The 15092-nt window shown below is 36.4% G+C and overlaps 1 protein-coding gene across 12 annotated transcripts in view; it reads left to right on the top strand.

Annotated features, from left to right (window-relative positions):
* Nucleotides 1-11242, top strand: part of LOC126754414 (feline leukemia virus subgroup C receptor-related protein 2) — a 28393-nt gene extending 17151 nt beyond the window's left edge. For all 12 annotated transcript variants that reach the window (XM_050466349.1, XM_050466356.1, XM_050466352.1 and 9 more), the window contains 5 exons: nucleotides 1952-2093; nucleotides 4054-4244; nucleotides 8378-8502; nucleotides 8574-8684; nucleotides 10616-11242. In XM_050466349.1, the coding sequence (XP_050322306.1) occupies nucleotides 1952-2093; nucleotides 4054-4244; nucleotides 8378-8502; nucleotides 8574-8684; nucleotides 10616-10979 (933 nt within the window). In that variant the 3' untranslated portion in view covers nucleotides 10980-11242. The remainder of the gene's footprint in view (nucleotides 1-1951; nucleotides 2094-4053; nucleotides 4245-8377; nucleotides 8503-8573; nucleotides 8685-10615) is intronic.
* Nucleotides 11243-15092: the final 3850 nt, after the last annotated feature.

Genomic DNA, 15092 nt, shown 5'->3' with positions numbered 1-15092 from the left:
CCCCGGCTTTGATCTTTGCAAATTGCAAGAGCATGAAATGTTCTGTTACACCTGAACTTAGCCCTTCCTTACTTATTTTTGAATATTTGTACACATAACCTCGCTTCAAAGCAGAATTCAAAAATTTAAACTTCAAAAAAATTCGTGGTGTACACTTTTAAAAAATTCAAATAACCTACGAAATATACGAGTAAATGTTAATTCCTTCAATTGCATTTTCAAAGCACTTGAATTTTATTTAAAAAAATATTTAAAAAAATCCATAATCATACGACATTTACGAAAAGAAAATTGTATTCAAAATAGATGTCATCATAGAGATATTTCTAGATAAAGTGATCACAGAGATGAATGTTATACCGGGTTACACAATTTACGCAGACACATTTACAATGAGTGAACATAGTTAGTATGTACATAAGTATAAAAAGATTTGTACAGGTCTGTAAACAAATGTAAATATTTGTTTGAAAAATGCTGTTGAAATTTATGTTTATTGAGCTTTATTCATATGGACAAACATGACATCCCATGCTGATAATAACAGGACAGTTTTAAGAGATAACCGATTAGTTTTGGATTTTTCACATCTAGGTAACTTTTTCTAAATCTAGAGCGAAGTTTCAAAAAAAAAAAATGGCTATAGGCCATTTAAAAACGGAAAGACTAAGTGTATTATTATTTTCGAGTTTTGATTAAAATTGTATTCCCTTCTACACTTTTAGGTAGTTAATAACGCAAATGGAAGCCTATATAGTTTTAGATCGATATCTCAAAGCCTAATCGAACGACGAACATTTCTATATTGACTCGTTACGCTGAGCGTTTATATATATATATATATATATATATATATCTAAACATTTTAGTATAAGGCAAACTTAATATTCATGACGGATAGTCCTTATAAACGTTCACTTCCCATAGCCGGACAAGTTTCATGAACACAACGTTTTCACTAATATTTCCATACAAAATCAATTCCTATAATCGGACAAAAGTATGTTTTAATGACCGGACACGGGCACTATTTAGGTAATATTTCGTTTAAATTATCTCTGATAAACAGACAAGACTTCATAAAATATGTAAACAAAATTTTGTACAATTTGTTTTTTAATTTTTATTAATTTGTGAAGATATGCTACAGTTTTTTACGAACAACACGCAAAAGTATCACAGCAAACAAATTAACTTGCGTTGGCGCCGTATTTTATTTTTTATTACATAGTTCAGTAGAAATATGTATAGTTCGGAGTTCCAGCCCTTAGAGTCAGAGAACACATTTTAAACATAGCTTTTTGCCACTCTCCCATATGTGGACAGCTGTGCCGGAAAAAGACCCTGTTACGGTGAGTGTCCGGATATGAGGAATTTCACTGTATACCCCTCTACTTAAGTATAAGTGCTAGCTCCTTAACCAAAACTTAATAACTAATGCTGATTTCTTAAGCACTATTTCTATAGTCTCGCGACGTGTGCAATTGGGATGTTTTCCAAACGGTTGCTTGTAAATAATACACAATAAAACGAGCAAGGAAACGCAATACTGTCACAATGTCACCATCAAAGCTGGCGAAATATATAATATATTCATAGACTCACTTAGTTCATTACAATATTTTGCTTTGTGACCGCGATTTTATATAACAACCAATCTAATTAGCTCAATTAGACATACATACATAGCGACGTATTTTCATAGTACAAAGTCTATTAGAGGAATGAAGATCTAGATATTATCATACACTATGTTATACTCAAAATGACATGTATGCATAATTGAATTAAGGCAATTAGGAATTATGTTTACACATTTAGAATCAATTATGTATAATCACAGATACTGTTATAAAATATCGTATAATATGTATATATGCGTCCTTATATTTTTATTTTGTTACTATATTTGGTAATATTATTTTCGTTAACTATTACTATTTATTTCCAGCTTGGCATTGCTGTTGGTTTTGTGCTCCCTCCAATTTTAGTAGGAAACTCGGATGATCTAGAAATAATCGGGAGTGATTTATTATTTATGTTCTACTGTTTCGCAGGCTTTACAACCATTTTAATGGTGCTGATGATATTTTGTAAGATGATACTTCTATATAAAAATATTTAATGAAATTAAACACTTTTTATTTATACAATTTTTTTCCTGCATTATGCCTTATCCGGTATATTGAAGCATTTTTTTAGATGAATACTGTAAACGATAATAAGAAATGGATGTGAAATGTATACAAAGTCACAAAGTTTTTGATAACGGAATAATTTTAAAATTTAGACAAGTCAAGACATCAATTTGTCTGCTGGAATTAGACGAAAAAATGCCCGTTGGCATTCTGTTGAGTCGCATTTAAAAAAATTCAAAGTTCGAAACTAACTTCAAGACATTTTATTACGATAAGCCTACAACTCAAAGCACTCTGCGATTGAAATTGAAATAAAAAAGCTTTATGCTCTCGCAATTTGTAAAGCTCCAAGATGGTGAATTATTTTCATTTTGAATCATAGGCTCATTCAGGTCCATTCATGTCCATTCCTACATTTTAATTTGTTTATATTAAAATAAACCCAACTAATTAAAATAGGATTTACGAAATATAAACAAAATCAAAATGACTGCAATTAAAATATTAATAATATCTTATTATTAATAATAAGAAAGAAGTCAACAAAAATGGGAAATATTTGCATTGTGTTTAAGAAAACATATTCACTTTATTTCATTAAAATATCACACATTTTGATCAACATAAACGGTTTCAAGTCAGGTAGAAAGCCGGTAAACAGTGTTCGACAACAAATTTCTACACAATTTTATGTAGACAACTATCACAGTGACCGAAATATTCAACATAATGTCTCCTGGAATTATATGTAGTAGATGAAGACTAGGGCGACCAATTTCACAAATTTTCGGCATTAAACTGTAATATACCCTATATTAGACGTTCACTTAATTTTGCTAAGGTATCTTACATATTGACCGAAATTGAAATTCGTATATTAGGTATTTCGGGGCTAGGGAAAGGATTGACTCGATTTTATCCATTTTTGGCATCACGATAAGTTATTAACAGAAAAACTGACTTAGTTTCATAAAGATACCTCACAAATTAACCGATATACATGCATTTGAACATGAGATCGGGTCGATTTTTTCCTATAAAATCGCGTATGCGGGAAATGTTCTACGTAAAGGTAAGATCGAGCAACTATAACACATATCACCCTTACAACTGATTATTCAGATTATTTTTATTTTCGCCTTAAAAATCTCTTACTCGAAACCGATTTTAGACCTATGACCTCTAAGGCAAAGTTGTTCAAAATGATACTTAGAACATTTTCCGCATTTTAAGAGAAAAATCAAACCGCTCTAATGTACATCGTACTAAGTCAACCACATATTGCCACATTTTCATAGTTTTTAGATGTGATATGGCATACCTTGAAGGCACCGAAAGTGGTCCCTAAGTGGGACCCATCATCCAATCATTACACTGATTTTTATGAAGCCTTCAAACACGAACACATACATACATATCTTAGCAGTGTAATTTAATGTTTCTGAAGTATTTAATTAATGAGTTATCGCACTTTTAGTAATTTTTAACATAATCGTTATAAGGGGTGGGCGTGCATTCAATTTTACTTTAAGATTTTTACATTGACGGCGTTTTGGAAGCGTGACAATGATCAAGTTCTCTTGATTCGCCTGCACGGAAAGACGGACAGACAATCGAAACACAACTCTTCTCGTCATACATATCAATTTGATGAATACATATAACTCTATTTCAAGATTAGTTTTACAAACTAAACTATTATATGTATTATACCTTTGTCCAACATGTTTCGAGTTTATAAAACATTTGCATTTTTAGACGTATGCACTTTTTATTGTTTAATATTCTGTGGGAACACGAACCTTACGACTTTATATGAAAATACTTTAATTTTTCTTACTCGAAAACTTATTATACTAACGCATATATTTATGGAATAAGCTTATATTCTTAACTTAATTTTTTAACTGTTCAGTTTTTAGGGATAAGCCGCCGACGCCGCCAAATCCAAAGCGATCTATAATTCCTGCAGCTGGTACAGAGTCTGAAGCATCTTTTAAGCGATCGTTGAAGAATTTGGCTATTAATCGTAATTATATACTGCTTTTAATTTCCTACGGTATGAATGTCGGCGTTTTCTATGCGATATCAACTTTGCTTAACCCAGTAAGTTCAAATTTAATAATATTTAATACTTAGACAATATCCAAAGAAATCAATTAAACAAATAACAGTTAAGGGGTTACATGAGCTTTAAGGGTTTCAAAAAATCGAAATTTTTTATTGTCTAACTAAATTTTACAACACCTGTAGAATATTGTCCTAAATTTTCAAGTTGATCCTATGTAGTTATAATTTCAGAGATACAGCATTGAGAACTTGTGCGCAAGAGAACTACTTAACTGAAACTCGATCTTCATGAAATTTTACACAGGTCTTTAGATACAATTCTTAAAGACTAGGATGAAGGTTTTTTTTCGATTACAACTATTTGAAAAAAATTGCGAATAATTTTCACTGAAATTTTTGTTTTTTTTGTATAAATGTCTGTCAAAAATTCAATTTTCAGTTCTTTTCTTCGTCCACGTTCTAAGTTTAAGTTTAAACTAAAAAACGTATTTTCACTTTAGATGATCCTGTAAGGAGTTATCCTGCCAACGCGGGCGCATCTTTTTTCCGAGGGGTCACCGGAAATAGCGTCGCAAGTGGCCAATATTACAATATTTTTTTCCAAAAGTTTCAGGCTTTCTTTGTTAATAGTGTATGTTTGTAACAATAATAAGTTTTATGGTTGACGATATCAGACTTTGAACATAAACCTCATTCAATTAGCAGCGTAATGGCTCCATTTACGAAGCATCGATTCGGGGTTTCTTGGTTCCATTTATTCACTAGTACTATCGGCACGTTATTGTGGGTCTAACTTATGTTTGGCCCAATTATTATTTTTATTTTTATTTATTTGGAGTTGAATCTATAGTATGTGCATTTAAAAAGTCACACTAAATATTGTGTACATCAATCCCAGGTTATGTATATAGTAGCACAAAAGGTTATTACTTCTCGACTCATTAGCAAATTCTTTCCGTCTGTCTGTCTGTCCGTCCGTCCGTCTGTCCGTCCGTCTGTCCGTCCGTCCGTGCAAGCTGTAACTTGAGTAAAAATTGAGATATATTGATGAAACTTGGTACACGTATTTCTTGGCTCCATAAGAAGGTTAAGTTCGAAGATGGGCAAAATCGGCCCACTGCCACGCCCACAAAATGGCGGAAACCGAAAACCTATAAAGTGTCATAACTAAGCCATAAATAAAGATATTAAAATAAAATTTGGCACAAAGGATCGCATTAGGGAGGGGCATATTTGGACGTAATTTTTTTGGAAAAGTGGGGGTGGCCCCGCCCCCTGCAAAGTTTTTTGTACATATCTCGGAAACTACTATAGCTATGTCAACCAAACTCTACAGAGTCGTTTTATTCAGGCATTTCCATATACAGTTCAAAAATGGAAGAAATCGGATAATAACCACGCTCACCTCCCATACAAAGGTTATGTTGAAAATCACTAAAAGTGCGTTAACGGACTAACAAAAAACGTCAGAAACACAAAATTTTACGGAAGAAATTGCAGAAGGAAGCTGCACCCAGGCGTTTTTTAAAAATTGAAAATGGGCGTGGCCTCGCCCACTTATGGACCAAAAACCATATCTCAGGAACTACTAGACCGATTTCAATGAAATTCGGTATATAATATTTTCTTAACACCCTGATGACATGTACAAAATATAGGTGAAATCGGTTCACAACCACGCCTTCTTCCAATATAACAATATTTTGAATTCCGTCTGATGCCTTTTCTGTGTAATACGAGTACATACATTAGGAACCAATGATGATAGCGGAATAAAACTTTACAAAAATACGGTATTTGAAAAATATGTAAATGACGTATAATGAAATCTCGATTATCACTTTATCATGCGAGAGTATAAAATGTTCGGTGACACCCGAACTTAGCCCTTCCTTACTTGTTAATCTTTATATTTTGAACACCGAATAGTATGTTTCCGGACTCTGACCACACAGAACCATTACATATTCAACGTTTCAAGTGGTCGTGAGTACATAAATGACCGTTATAACCGAAAATTCCATCGAAACTGTGCGCGAATCATCAAAAATCAGCTGAAATCATCATTGAAATTCATGGAAATGGAATTGAACATCTCCAAAAGATCGATCAAAACATCGATTTATCGCATTTTGACCGAACATTTCGGCTTACGAAAGGTATGTGCACGGTTTGTTCCGCAGAAATTGACTGACAACCAAAAATTGCTCTCATCGATTAACGCTTGTGACCGATTATTTGACCAAAAATCACATTTTAACCATTAACCACTCCCCGTATTCACCTGATATGGCACCGTGCGACTTCTTCCTTTTCGGAAAAATGCATTTGCTAATGAAAGGAAAGCGTTATACCGACGTAGAAGCCATTCAAAAGGCTTGCACCGGCATACTGGCGGCCATATCGCCCAACCAGCTAAAACACTCGTTCGACATGCTTTTGGACCGTGCAAAAAGCTGTATTGAATGAATTGTGAATATAGTGAATTTCTTCATTATTTTCACTCATTTTTGAACAGCTGTAACTTTTTTCTACTACTACTACGACTACTCATTTGTATACATACATATAACTTGCTTTTTGGCAAAGGACCATAAATCTTCCGCAGAGCCTTTCTCTCGAAAACTCGAAACATCGACTCATCAGATTTTGTCATCGTCCATGACTCTGCAACTTATAGCAAGGCAGGAATAATAAGTGACTTATGGAGTTTGGTATTTGTTCGTCGAAAGAGGACTTTACTTCTTTCGAAAGAAGAACTAACGACGCGGGTGTTGAGGCCAATGATATCAATATCATTGGCGTACGCCAGCAGTTGTACACTCTTATAGAAGATTGTACCTACTCGATTAAGCTCTGCAATAATTTTCTCCAGCAGTAAATTAAAGAAGTCGCACGATAGGGTGTCGCCTTGTCTTGCAGCTCTTTTTGTGCCAAACGGTTTGGTGACGTACTTCCCAATCCTGTCGGTGCTTTTGGTATTGCTCAACGTCTGCTGTGTACGTATTAGTTTTGCGGGGATACCGAATTCATACATAGGGCATAAAGGCAGCTTCTTTTCGTGCTGTCAAAAGCAGCTTTAAAATCGAAGAAGAGGTGGTGTGTGCCGATCCTTATTTCTCGGGTATCTTCTAATATTTGGCGCATGGGGAATATCTGGTCAGTTGTTGACTTCCCAGGCCTAGAACCACACTGATAAGGTCCAATCAGTTTGTTGACGGTGAGCTTTAACCTTTCATATAATACGCTCATAGAACCTTATACGCGATGTTGCGGAGGCTTATCCCATGGTAGTTGGCGCATATTGTAAAGTCTCCCTTTTTTGGGATTGGACAGAGTACATTTAAATTCCAATCGTATAAATATTCCAAAAAAGTGTTACCAAAGCTATTTCTCACAGCAAATACATATGTATATACTTGTAGGTACATACATATACACACACATACATATTAAATAAATCTGAAATCATAACCGACCAACGATTTGCATCCAACGAAATGCGTTTTTCTAGTCCTAGTTTGATCAAGTCGAATTAAGGTTACTTAGTAAGGAAATAATATCTTTTGCCAAGATCTTAATCTTGATTTTTATCGGTCAGTGTTTACGACAGCTATATGTAAGTTATAGTGTTTCAATCTAAACATTAAATTCGGATATTGTCTTAAACAATAATCCAAATTTCGTGATGATGGTTTGTGTTTACCACACAAGTACTTGATTTTGATCGACCGGTTTTTATAGCAGCTATGTCCCAAGTTGGCCCACATCGGTGAAAGCTTTTTGGCGAGAAAAGTGCGTGTGCAGGTCGTTATCTTAAGAACTGAGGACCTAATTCGCTTATATGTAGACTGATGCACAGACAGATGCAAGACGTTAGATCCACTAAGGCCTCCGAAGTATCCTTCTGGGTGTTACAAACTTCGTGGCAAACTTAATGTACCCTGTTCAGGGTATAAAAATACTTTTTTATGTAATCAAATTTATGTACATATACATCAAAACAATATTAATTTTTTACAAAAATGTAAGCTTATATTTTTAATTTAAGTAGTAATTTGATTAATTAGCTTTTCTTAAATTTTATATTACCGGGCTATGAAAAATAATTGATATATTTTATATAATCGTTGATTGTTTAAAATTTGTATACAAATATATTTCTCTAGGTTGTGCTCAAATATTATCCGGGACATGAAGTTGATACTGGTCGCATTGGTTTGACTATTGTTCTTGCGGGCATGATCGGCTCTGTTGTAAGCGGTGTGGTCCTGGACCAAATGCGCAAATTTAAGTAATTACAAAATAATATTTATTATTTTGCGAATTTATATTTATTTGATGATCTTGAAATTATTTTTACAGAGAAACCACCTTGGCTGTCTATGCCTTCTCTATGGTTGGCATGTGGGTATTTACATTTACCTTAGAAACGGGTAATATCGCTGTGGTCTATGTGACGGCTGGACTTTTGGGGTAAGTACTGGAGAAATAAAATCTTATACAAATTCATTTTATGAATTTTGTATTCGAATATGTTCTTGATATCTTTTAGAGATCATTATTTATGTTTTTTACAAATCCTCAGAGCATTGCAATATTAAATATCATTTTTTATATTACTAGCACACCATTAAGATATCTGAAAACTACTTGTAGAGCAATAAATGTCAAATATCAGTGAATGCTTCTTTTTGAACGTACATTTATGATATGTATGTACATAAGTACACCTGGTTTTAGGAAATTCAGTTAATTCGATTCACTAATGTCTTTCCTATCATGGACATATTCCGCGAAAAGTTCGATAAAATTTCATCATTATCTGAATTCATCCGAGAATTTTTCTAATTTATTCCTGCATCTAATAATACCAGGGCTTAAGATTTGCTTTAAGCTCTATTGATTCGTTTGGGCCAATACTGCCTGTATGCTTCTTTATATTGGAATTTTTTTTATTTTAACCTTGAGCTTCTCATCCGGTTCGAAAGACCGAATGTTTGATTTGCCTATATGCTTCTTTGTACAGGACTTTTTGGCTCGAGCTTTTTATCCGGCTCGAAGAAATAAAGATTAATAATCAATACAATTTCTATAAAGCTTACCGCGGGTGGAGGATTGAAAAGATGTGTAATTGAATGGGAATTTTTTATTCTGGTTTTATATCAGTATCGTCATCTCTTATATATACTATTTTAAGGCCTATCTCTTCTGGTGCATATGTTTGTTATCTCACATGGGATTGTTTTTATGTAAACAATGTTTTGTGTATTCCTATGTTATTTGACAATGATTTTTCTAAATGTATAAAGTTATGACTAACTGCCGTCCCAAAATAAGAGCGGCAGCGGCAAATTACTGTCAAAAATTTCTCATTTCCGTAGATTTTGTCTGACGCATACCTAAATAAGCAACGCTGAGCGTATAGTTGGCTGCAGAAAACGAAGAAATTGTAATTGCTCTAAAAAACAAATAGATGTTAGTATTATTGATAAATTAATTTGTTTTGCATTTTATTTCTATTGTACTAATCTTAGGATTTAAGTGAAAATTTGCCGTAAAGTTCCCGTTTATTCAGGGATGTCGCACGGCGTTAATGCTTGCTGGTAAAAAATGCACCGCTCAAAACTGGTGGATTTGGGTACGCCAAAAAGTGTTGCCTTTGGCGCCAACGCTTATGTTGAAAACACCACATACAATAATGTAGACGATAACATTATTGCAGTCGTTGTTATATGTTGAATATTTGTACGGGGAATAGAAAATTGTTTCACAAAATCATCTAATTCTGATTATTACCAAGAAGATATTATACATATATATGTATTAAGATTGTGCCCTGAAATTAATATATTAAATAACAAAATTGAATATAATAGATAAAAATAAATAAAAAAGCTAAGATTTACAATAACCATTAGATATACTTGTGTTAAAAAATACTTAATTGCGAATTTATTTTGACTTTATTATTTTTATATATTTTACGTTCTACGTTTAGTTTTACTGAATATATTACACCATAATTCAATAATATTACATAACTCGAATTAAACAGAATTAAAAAAACTCAATATCATAATTCAATAAATATGGCTGCTATAACAATAGCAAATAATTATTTATTGGGTCAAAATGAGTCATGTGAAGACTTACATATATAGTATAAATGTTCTTTTTTCGCATGCATGAATTTTGAAATTTAATAGTTTGTGTATATTGTTAATAGTTAAAATGTATTACTACCAACAATATACATATACAAAATATTAAATTTCAAAATTCATGCATGCGAAAAAAGATAAAAAGCTAAAATAATACCGTCTAAGGATTTTTTTAAATCTTGAAACTAAGATTTTTTGCTATTGGTTTTATTATCAACAATTGAATTTATTCGATTTTTTCAGATTCTTCATGACCGGCTATTTGCCAGTTGGTTTCGAGTTCGCCGCAGAGCTTACATATCCTGAACCCGAAGGTACTTCGTCCGGTTTGCTTAATGCAGCTGCCCAAGTATTTGGTATTGGATTCACGTCTCTATATTCAGAATTATTCTATTCCTACGGAGATATTCCAGCCGATGTTTTTATGTCTATTATGCTAGTGTTAGGCACATTAATTACTGGGTTCATAAAACCGGATTTGAGAAGGCAAAATGCAAATCGAGAAAATGCAGCGCCAGAATTCACAGTTTCCGCCGAATCAGTGCAAGTGCAGTCTTCAGACGTTATCATCATCCCAACTGAGAAGCTAAAGGACATTAGTACGTAGAAATATTTATTTGCTTTTATTATATAATGATAAACGAGCACCTGAAGTTGATCTTCACATATTTGCAAGCTTTAACGTTGTATTTGTTCGTCTTTCAAAAAGACAAATTTTAAATGAAAGGATATGTCTGTTCCGAAATATAAACGAGTAAAATGTATATTTGTTTGTAGGTTTAATGCATATTTAAGTGTTAAATTAGTTTTAAAATAAAAAAAAATAGAACAGATTAAATATTGGTTAATAATAATATTGTTAGTAAGACACGTTTGTTTTTTTTTTGGCAATTCGACGACATTTTCTCATCAGCGAGCATACTTTTGAAATCTGAGAACAGGAAATAGTCGCTTAGGGCCAGATTTGGAGAATATGGTGGAAACAATTCTAAGCCAAATTCATGGAATTTTTCCATCGTTTTCATGGACTTGTAACAATAACGCTGTGTAATAGTCGCTGTTGATGGTCTTACCTTTTTTGTTTTTTCGTCGATAACAAGCTCTTTTGGGCGTTCAACGTTTTCGCTGTTCATTTCACCACGTCTAAACTTAGCATACCAACCCTTGACGGCTGATTTTCCTGAAGCAGTGTCCAGAAAGTCGCCATCAAGCCAAGTTTTTATTTCAAGTGTATTTTCCTTCATCATTATTTTATCAACACGAGAAATTTATTTTTGTCAATTTTTTTTTCACAATAACAAAAGTCGTTTTACGCAAAATGATATAATTTACAAACTAATAATCCGACAGGTGTCAAATTTGTACACCCGCCTTTAGAAGGTTAGGGCCAAGTAAGAATGATATGGATTTAATTCTAGTAGCGGCAAGGAGAGGAGTTCATTAGTTCCTTGATGGGAAGCATGCAAGCCTCGCTATGCAAATGTTTAACCGTTATATAGATAGATAAATAATTGAGGAATGCACCGCGACCTTAGGTCTATTGTGCCCTCTCCTAACTCACAGGGACTCACTAAGCCCCAGTATATTGATAAAGTCCAATATCCTACTGGGTGCTAGTGAGGCGATGGGATCCCTATTCGGAAACATGGATCCAAGGGCCTTTAACCTGCGTCTACAGACTGCTGTGCAGTCGGTTAGCAGGTGTTCCGGGGTTTCAAGCTCCCTGTCGCAAAACCGGCAGTTGGCACAAGATGATAGGCCCATGTTAAATAAATGCCTATTCAGCTTGCAGTGGCCGTTGTAGAATGCGACCAGTAGCCTGAGTTTATTCCTTGGGAGGTTCATTATTGATTTAAACCTATTCTGGTTGTACCCCCCAATTAGCAACTTAGCATGTCGCATACCAAGCGCTCGTTGCCAATTCCTTTCCCTTCCCACTCTTTCTTCCTTACGGAGCAGCTCCTTTACGGTATGGGGGCCCACCCCGGTGAATGGTTCGGGCCCTACCATATTGGTCGAAGCTGCCGAGCGGACAAGCTCATCAGCCAGTTCGTTGCCGGCTATACCTCTATGACCAGGCACCCAAATTAGGTGCATCTGGTTTCGTTCAGCTAGGCTGTTCAGCTGTTCTCTACACTCCTGCACGAGTAGCGATTTGATCTCGTAGGAGGAGATTGCTTTTAGTGCCGCTTGACTATCGCTGAGTATAGTTATTCACTCATTGCGGTAGTTGCGATGGAGGTTTATCTCTATACATCGACTTATGACAAAGACCTCTGCCTGAAAAATGCTCGGAAAGCTACCCATCGGTATGGAGAGTTTGGTGCGTGGACCCGCGATCCCTGCCCCAATTCCCTCCGATGTTTTCGAACCGTCGGTGTACCACTTCAACGTGCTTTCCCTCAGCGTTAGCTCAAGAGTAGAGTCGTTCCACTCATTCTTGTTGCCGAGGGTAACCTTGAACTTCTTCGTGAAGTTAATTGTTTTGGTAATGCTGTCCTTCGGGAGGAGGGCTATTGGAATATTACCACTTATCACCTCCATCCTCTGCGACGAGATAACCTTACATTTGCCACACCCCTCTGCTGTCATTTGCAGAAGTGAGTGCTTGGCTACTTGACCGATCACCAAATGCAGAGGTGTGAGTTCCATCAGGACCTCCAGAGCTGACGTTGAGCAAGTACGCATTGCGCCCGTCATGCAGACACAAGCTAGCCGCTGTAGCTTCGATAGTTGGGTTCCTACCGAAGCTTTCGACGCTATTGAGGCCCAGGACACCGCCCCATACGTGATTATCGGTCGCACAATCATGGTGTACAACCATACGATCCTTGGCTTATAGCCCCAGGATTTTCGCGCCAGCCGATTGCACACCATTAATGCTTTTGTTGCTTTTACCAGGGTCTGGTTCACATGCTGCTTCCACCGCAAAGTTAAATCCAGCGTAAGACCAAGATATTTGACCCTGCTAGTCATCTCGACCTCTCTACCACCAAGTGTGAGATTCCTGAGACCAGCTGGGGTCTCGTAAACGGAACTACGGTCATTTTTGAGAGGTTGATACTCAGTTCAACTCCTCAACACCACCCCTTTGCCAAGTTTAGACCTCGTTGTACCAGGTCGCAGAGAGTGTCCTCAAATTTACCTCTGGCTATGATTACAATGTCGTCCGCATACCCTTGGCAGCGGATTCCATTGTCCGTTAGCAGTGCTAACAGGTCGTCCACGACTACTCTCCACCCTGTGGGCGGCCCCTTGTTGTGCCGAGACGAATCCTTGTCCCTTCTACTGAAGTCTCAGCAATTCTGGTGCGCAGTACGGCTTCCATCCATCTACGCACCGGTGCTGCCACATTCCTTCTCTCCAGTGCCCTGGCTACACTCCTGTGAGATTTGTTGTCAAAGGCACCTTCGATGTCCAGGAAGGCGCATAGCATCACATCCCCACTCTCCAGTGAACTCTCTATCTCCGAATTTAACTGGTACAGAGCCGTATTAGTCGATCTTCCCGCTCTGTATGCATGCTGAGCAGCAAGCAGTGGTGCAATCTTCAGCGCCTTCGATCTTATCTCATAGTCTATGATCTTTTCCATAGTTTTTAGTAGGAAGGAAGTTAGGCTAATTGGCCTGAAAGATTTGGCCAGAGAGTAGTCCTTCCTTCCTACTTTGGGTATGAAGATCACCTCAGCCGTCTTCCATACCTCAGGGATATACGCCATTACGAGGCTCTCCCTCAGCTGCCGAAACAGGTGTGGCAGCAGAATCTGCTCACCCTGTTGTAAAAGCGCTGGGAAGATACCGTCCCCTCCCGGAGACTTGAACTTCTCGAACGAGGCCATTGCCCACTTGATCGAGTCCGCGGTGAATATTTATTTCGCGATAGCCCAGTCGGAGCGGGATGGCCTGTGTTCAATTACGGGTAGACACTGGTCTTCCGGAATAGTCTCCGGGAAATGAGCACGCAGAAGCTCTATGGCTCTTTCTTCCGCGCTGGTCGTAAAAGTCCCGTCGCTTCTTTTAATTGCTAGCTCTGTGTCAGTCTTGCCTCTAGCCAGCGCCTTGTGCAGTCGAGCCGCTTCTGGTGTGGAGGTGTGGTGTGGAGGTGACACAGAATCTCCTAAAGCTAGCCTGTTTAGCAGACCTAATCTCCTTATTATATAGAGTGAGGTTGCTTCTATACTCGTTTAACCGTTAACTGAAGACATTCAGAAATATCCTGTAATTGTCCCGAGTGTAATGTTTCAACACGAGTGAAGCTTCTTCGTCTGCGTTTCACTACATCAAGGAGAACATAAGGGTGCGGAATAGTTTATGACCGTTCGACTGATTACCTTGTGCCAACAACCTTACTTTGTCTTTTTCAACGAGCTGCCGGCTGTCGACTTGAGGGTATTGTTGCGGCTATATACTTTGGCAGTAATCGCGAACGTATGAAGCAGAGATAAAGAGATCCCCAACTCTCCTGTCACTGTTACCGACAGGAATATCTCTGGTTACCGAACTTTGACAGTTGACTGGATTGGGTAGGTTTTGACGTTTTGTAATTGGAATGACTGGAACGGCCAGATTGAAATTATACCAAAAATATATGTGAACGGAGGAATTTGTTGCCGCTGTTCAAGATCGCTAATAAAAATTTAAAACAATGAAAATCAAAGAAAATGCGAAATTTAAATATATTTCATAAAATGTTTTGTAATTTGATGCATAATGGAATAAAT

This window comes from Bactrocera neohumeralis, chromosome 4, assembly GCF_024586455.1.
Source record: "Bactrocera neohumeralis isolate Rockhampton chromosome 4, APGP_CSIRO_Bneo_wtdbg2-racon-allhic-juicebox.fasta_v2, whole genome shotgun sequence".
NCBI lineage: Eukaryota > Metazoa > Arthropoda > Insecta > Diptera > Tephritidae > Bactrocera > Bactrocera neohumeralis.
The sequence above is the reverse complement of the archived record's forward strand: the minus strand, read 5'-3'. Positions and strand labels throughout refer to the sequence as shown.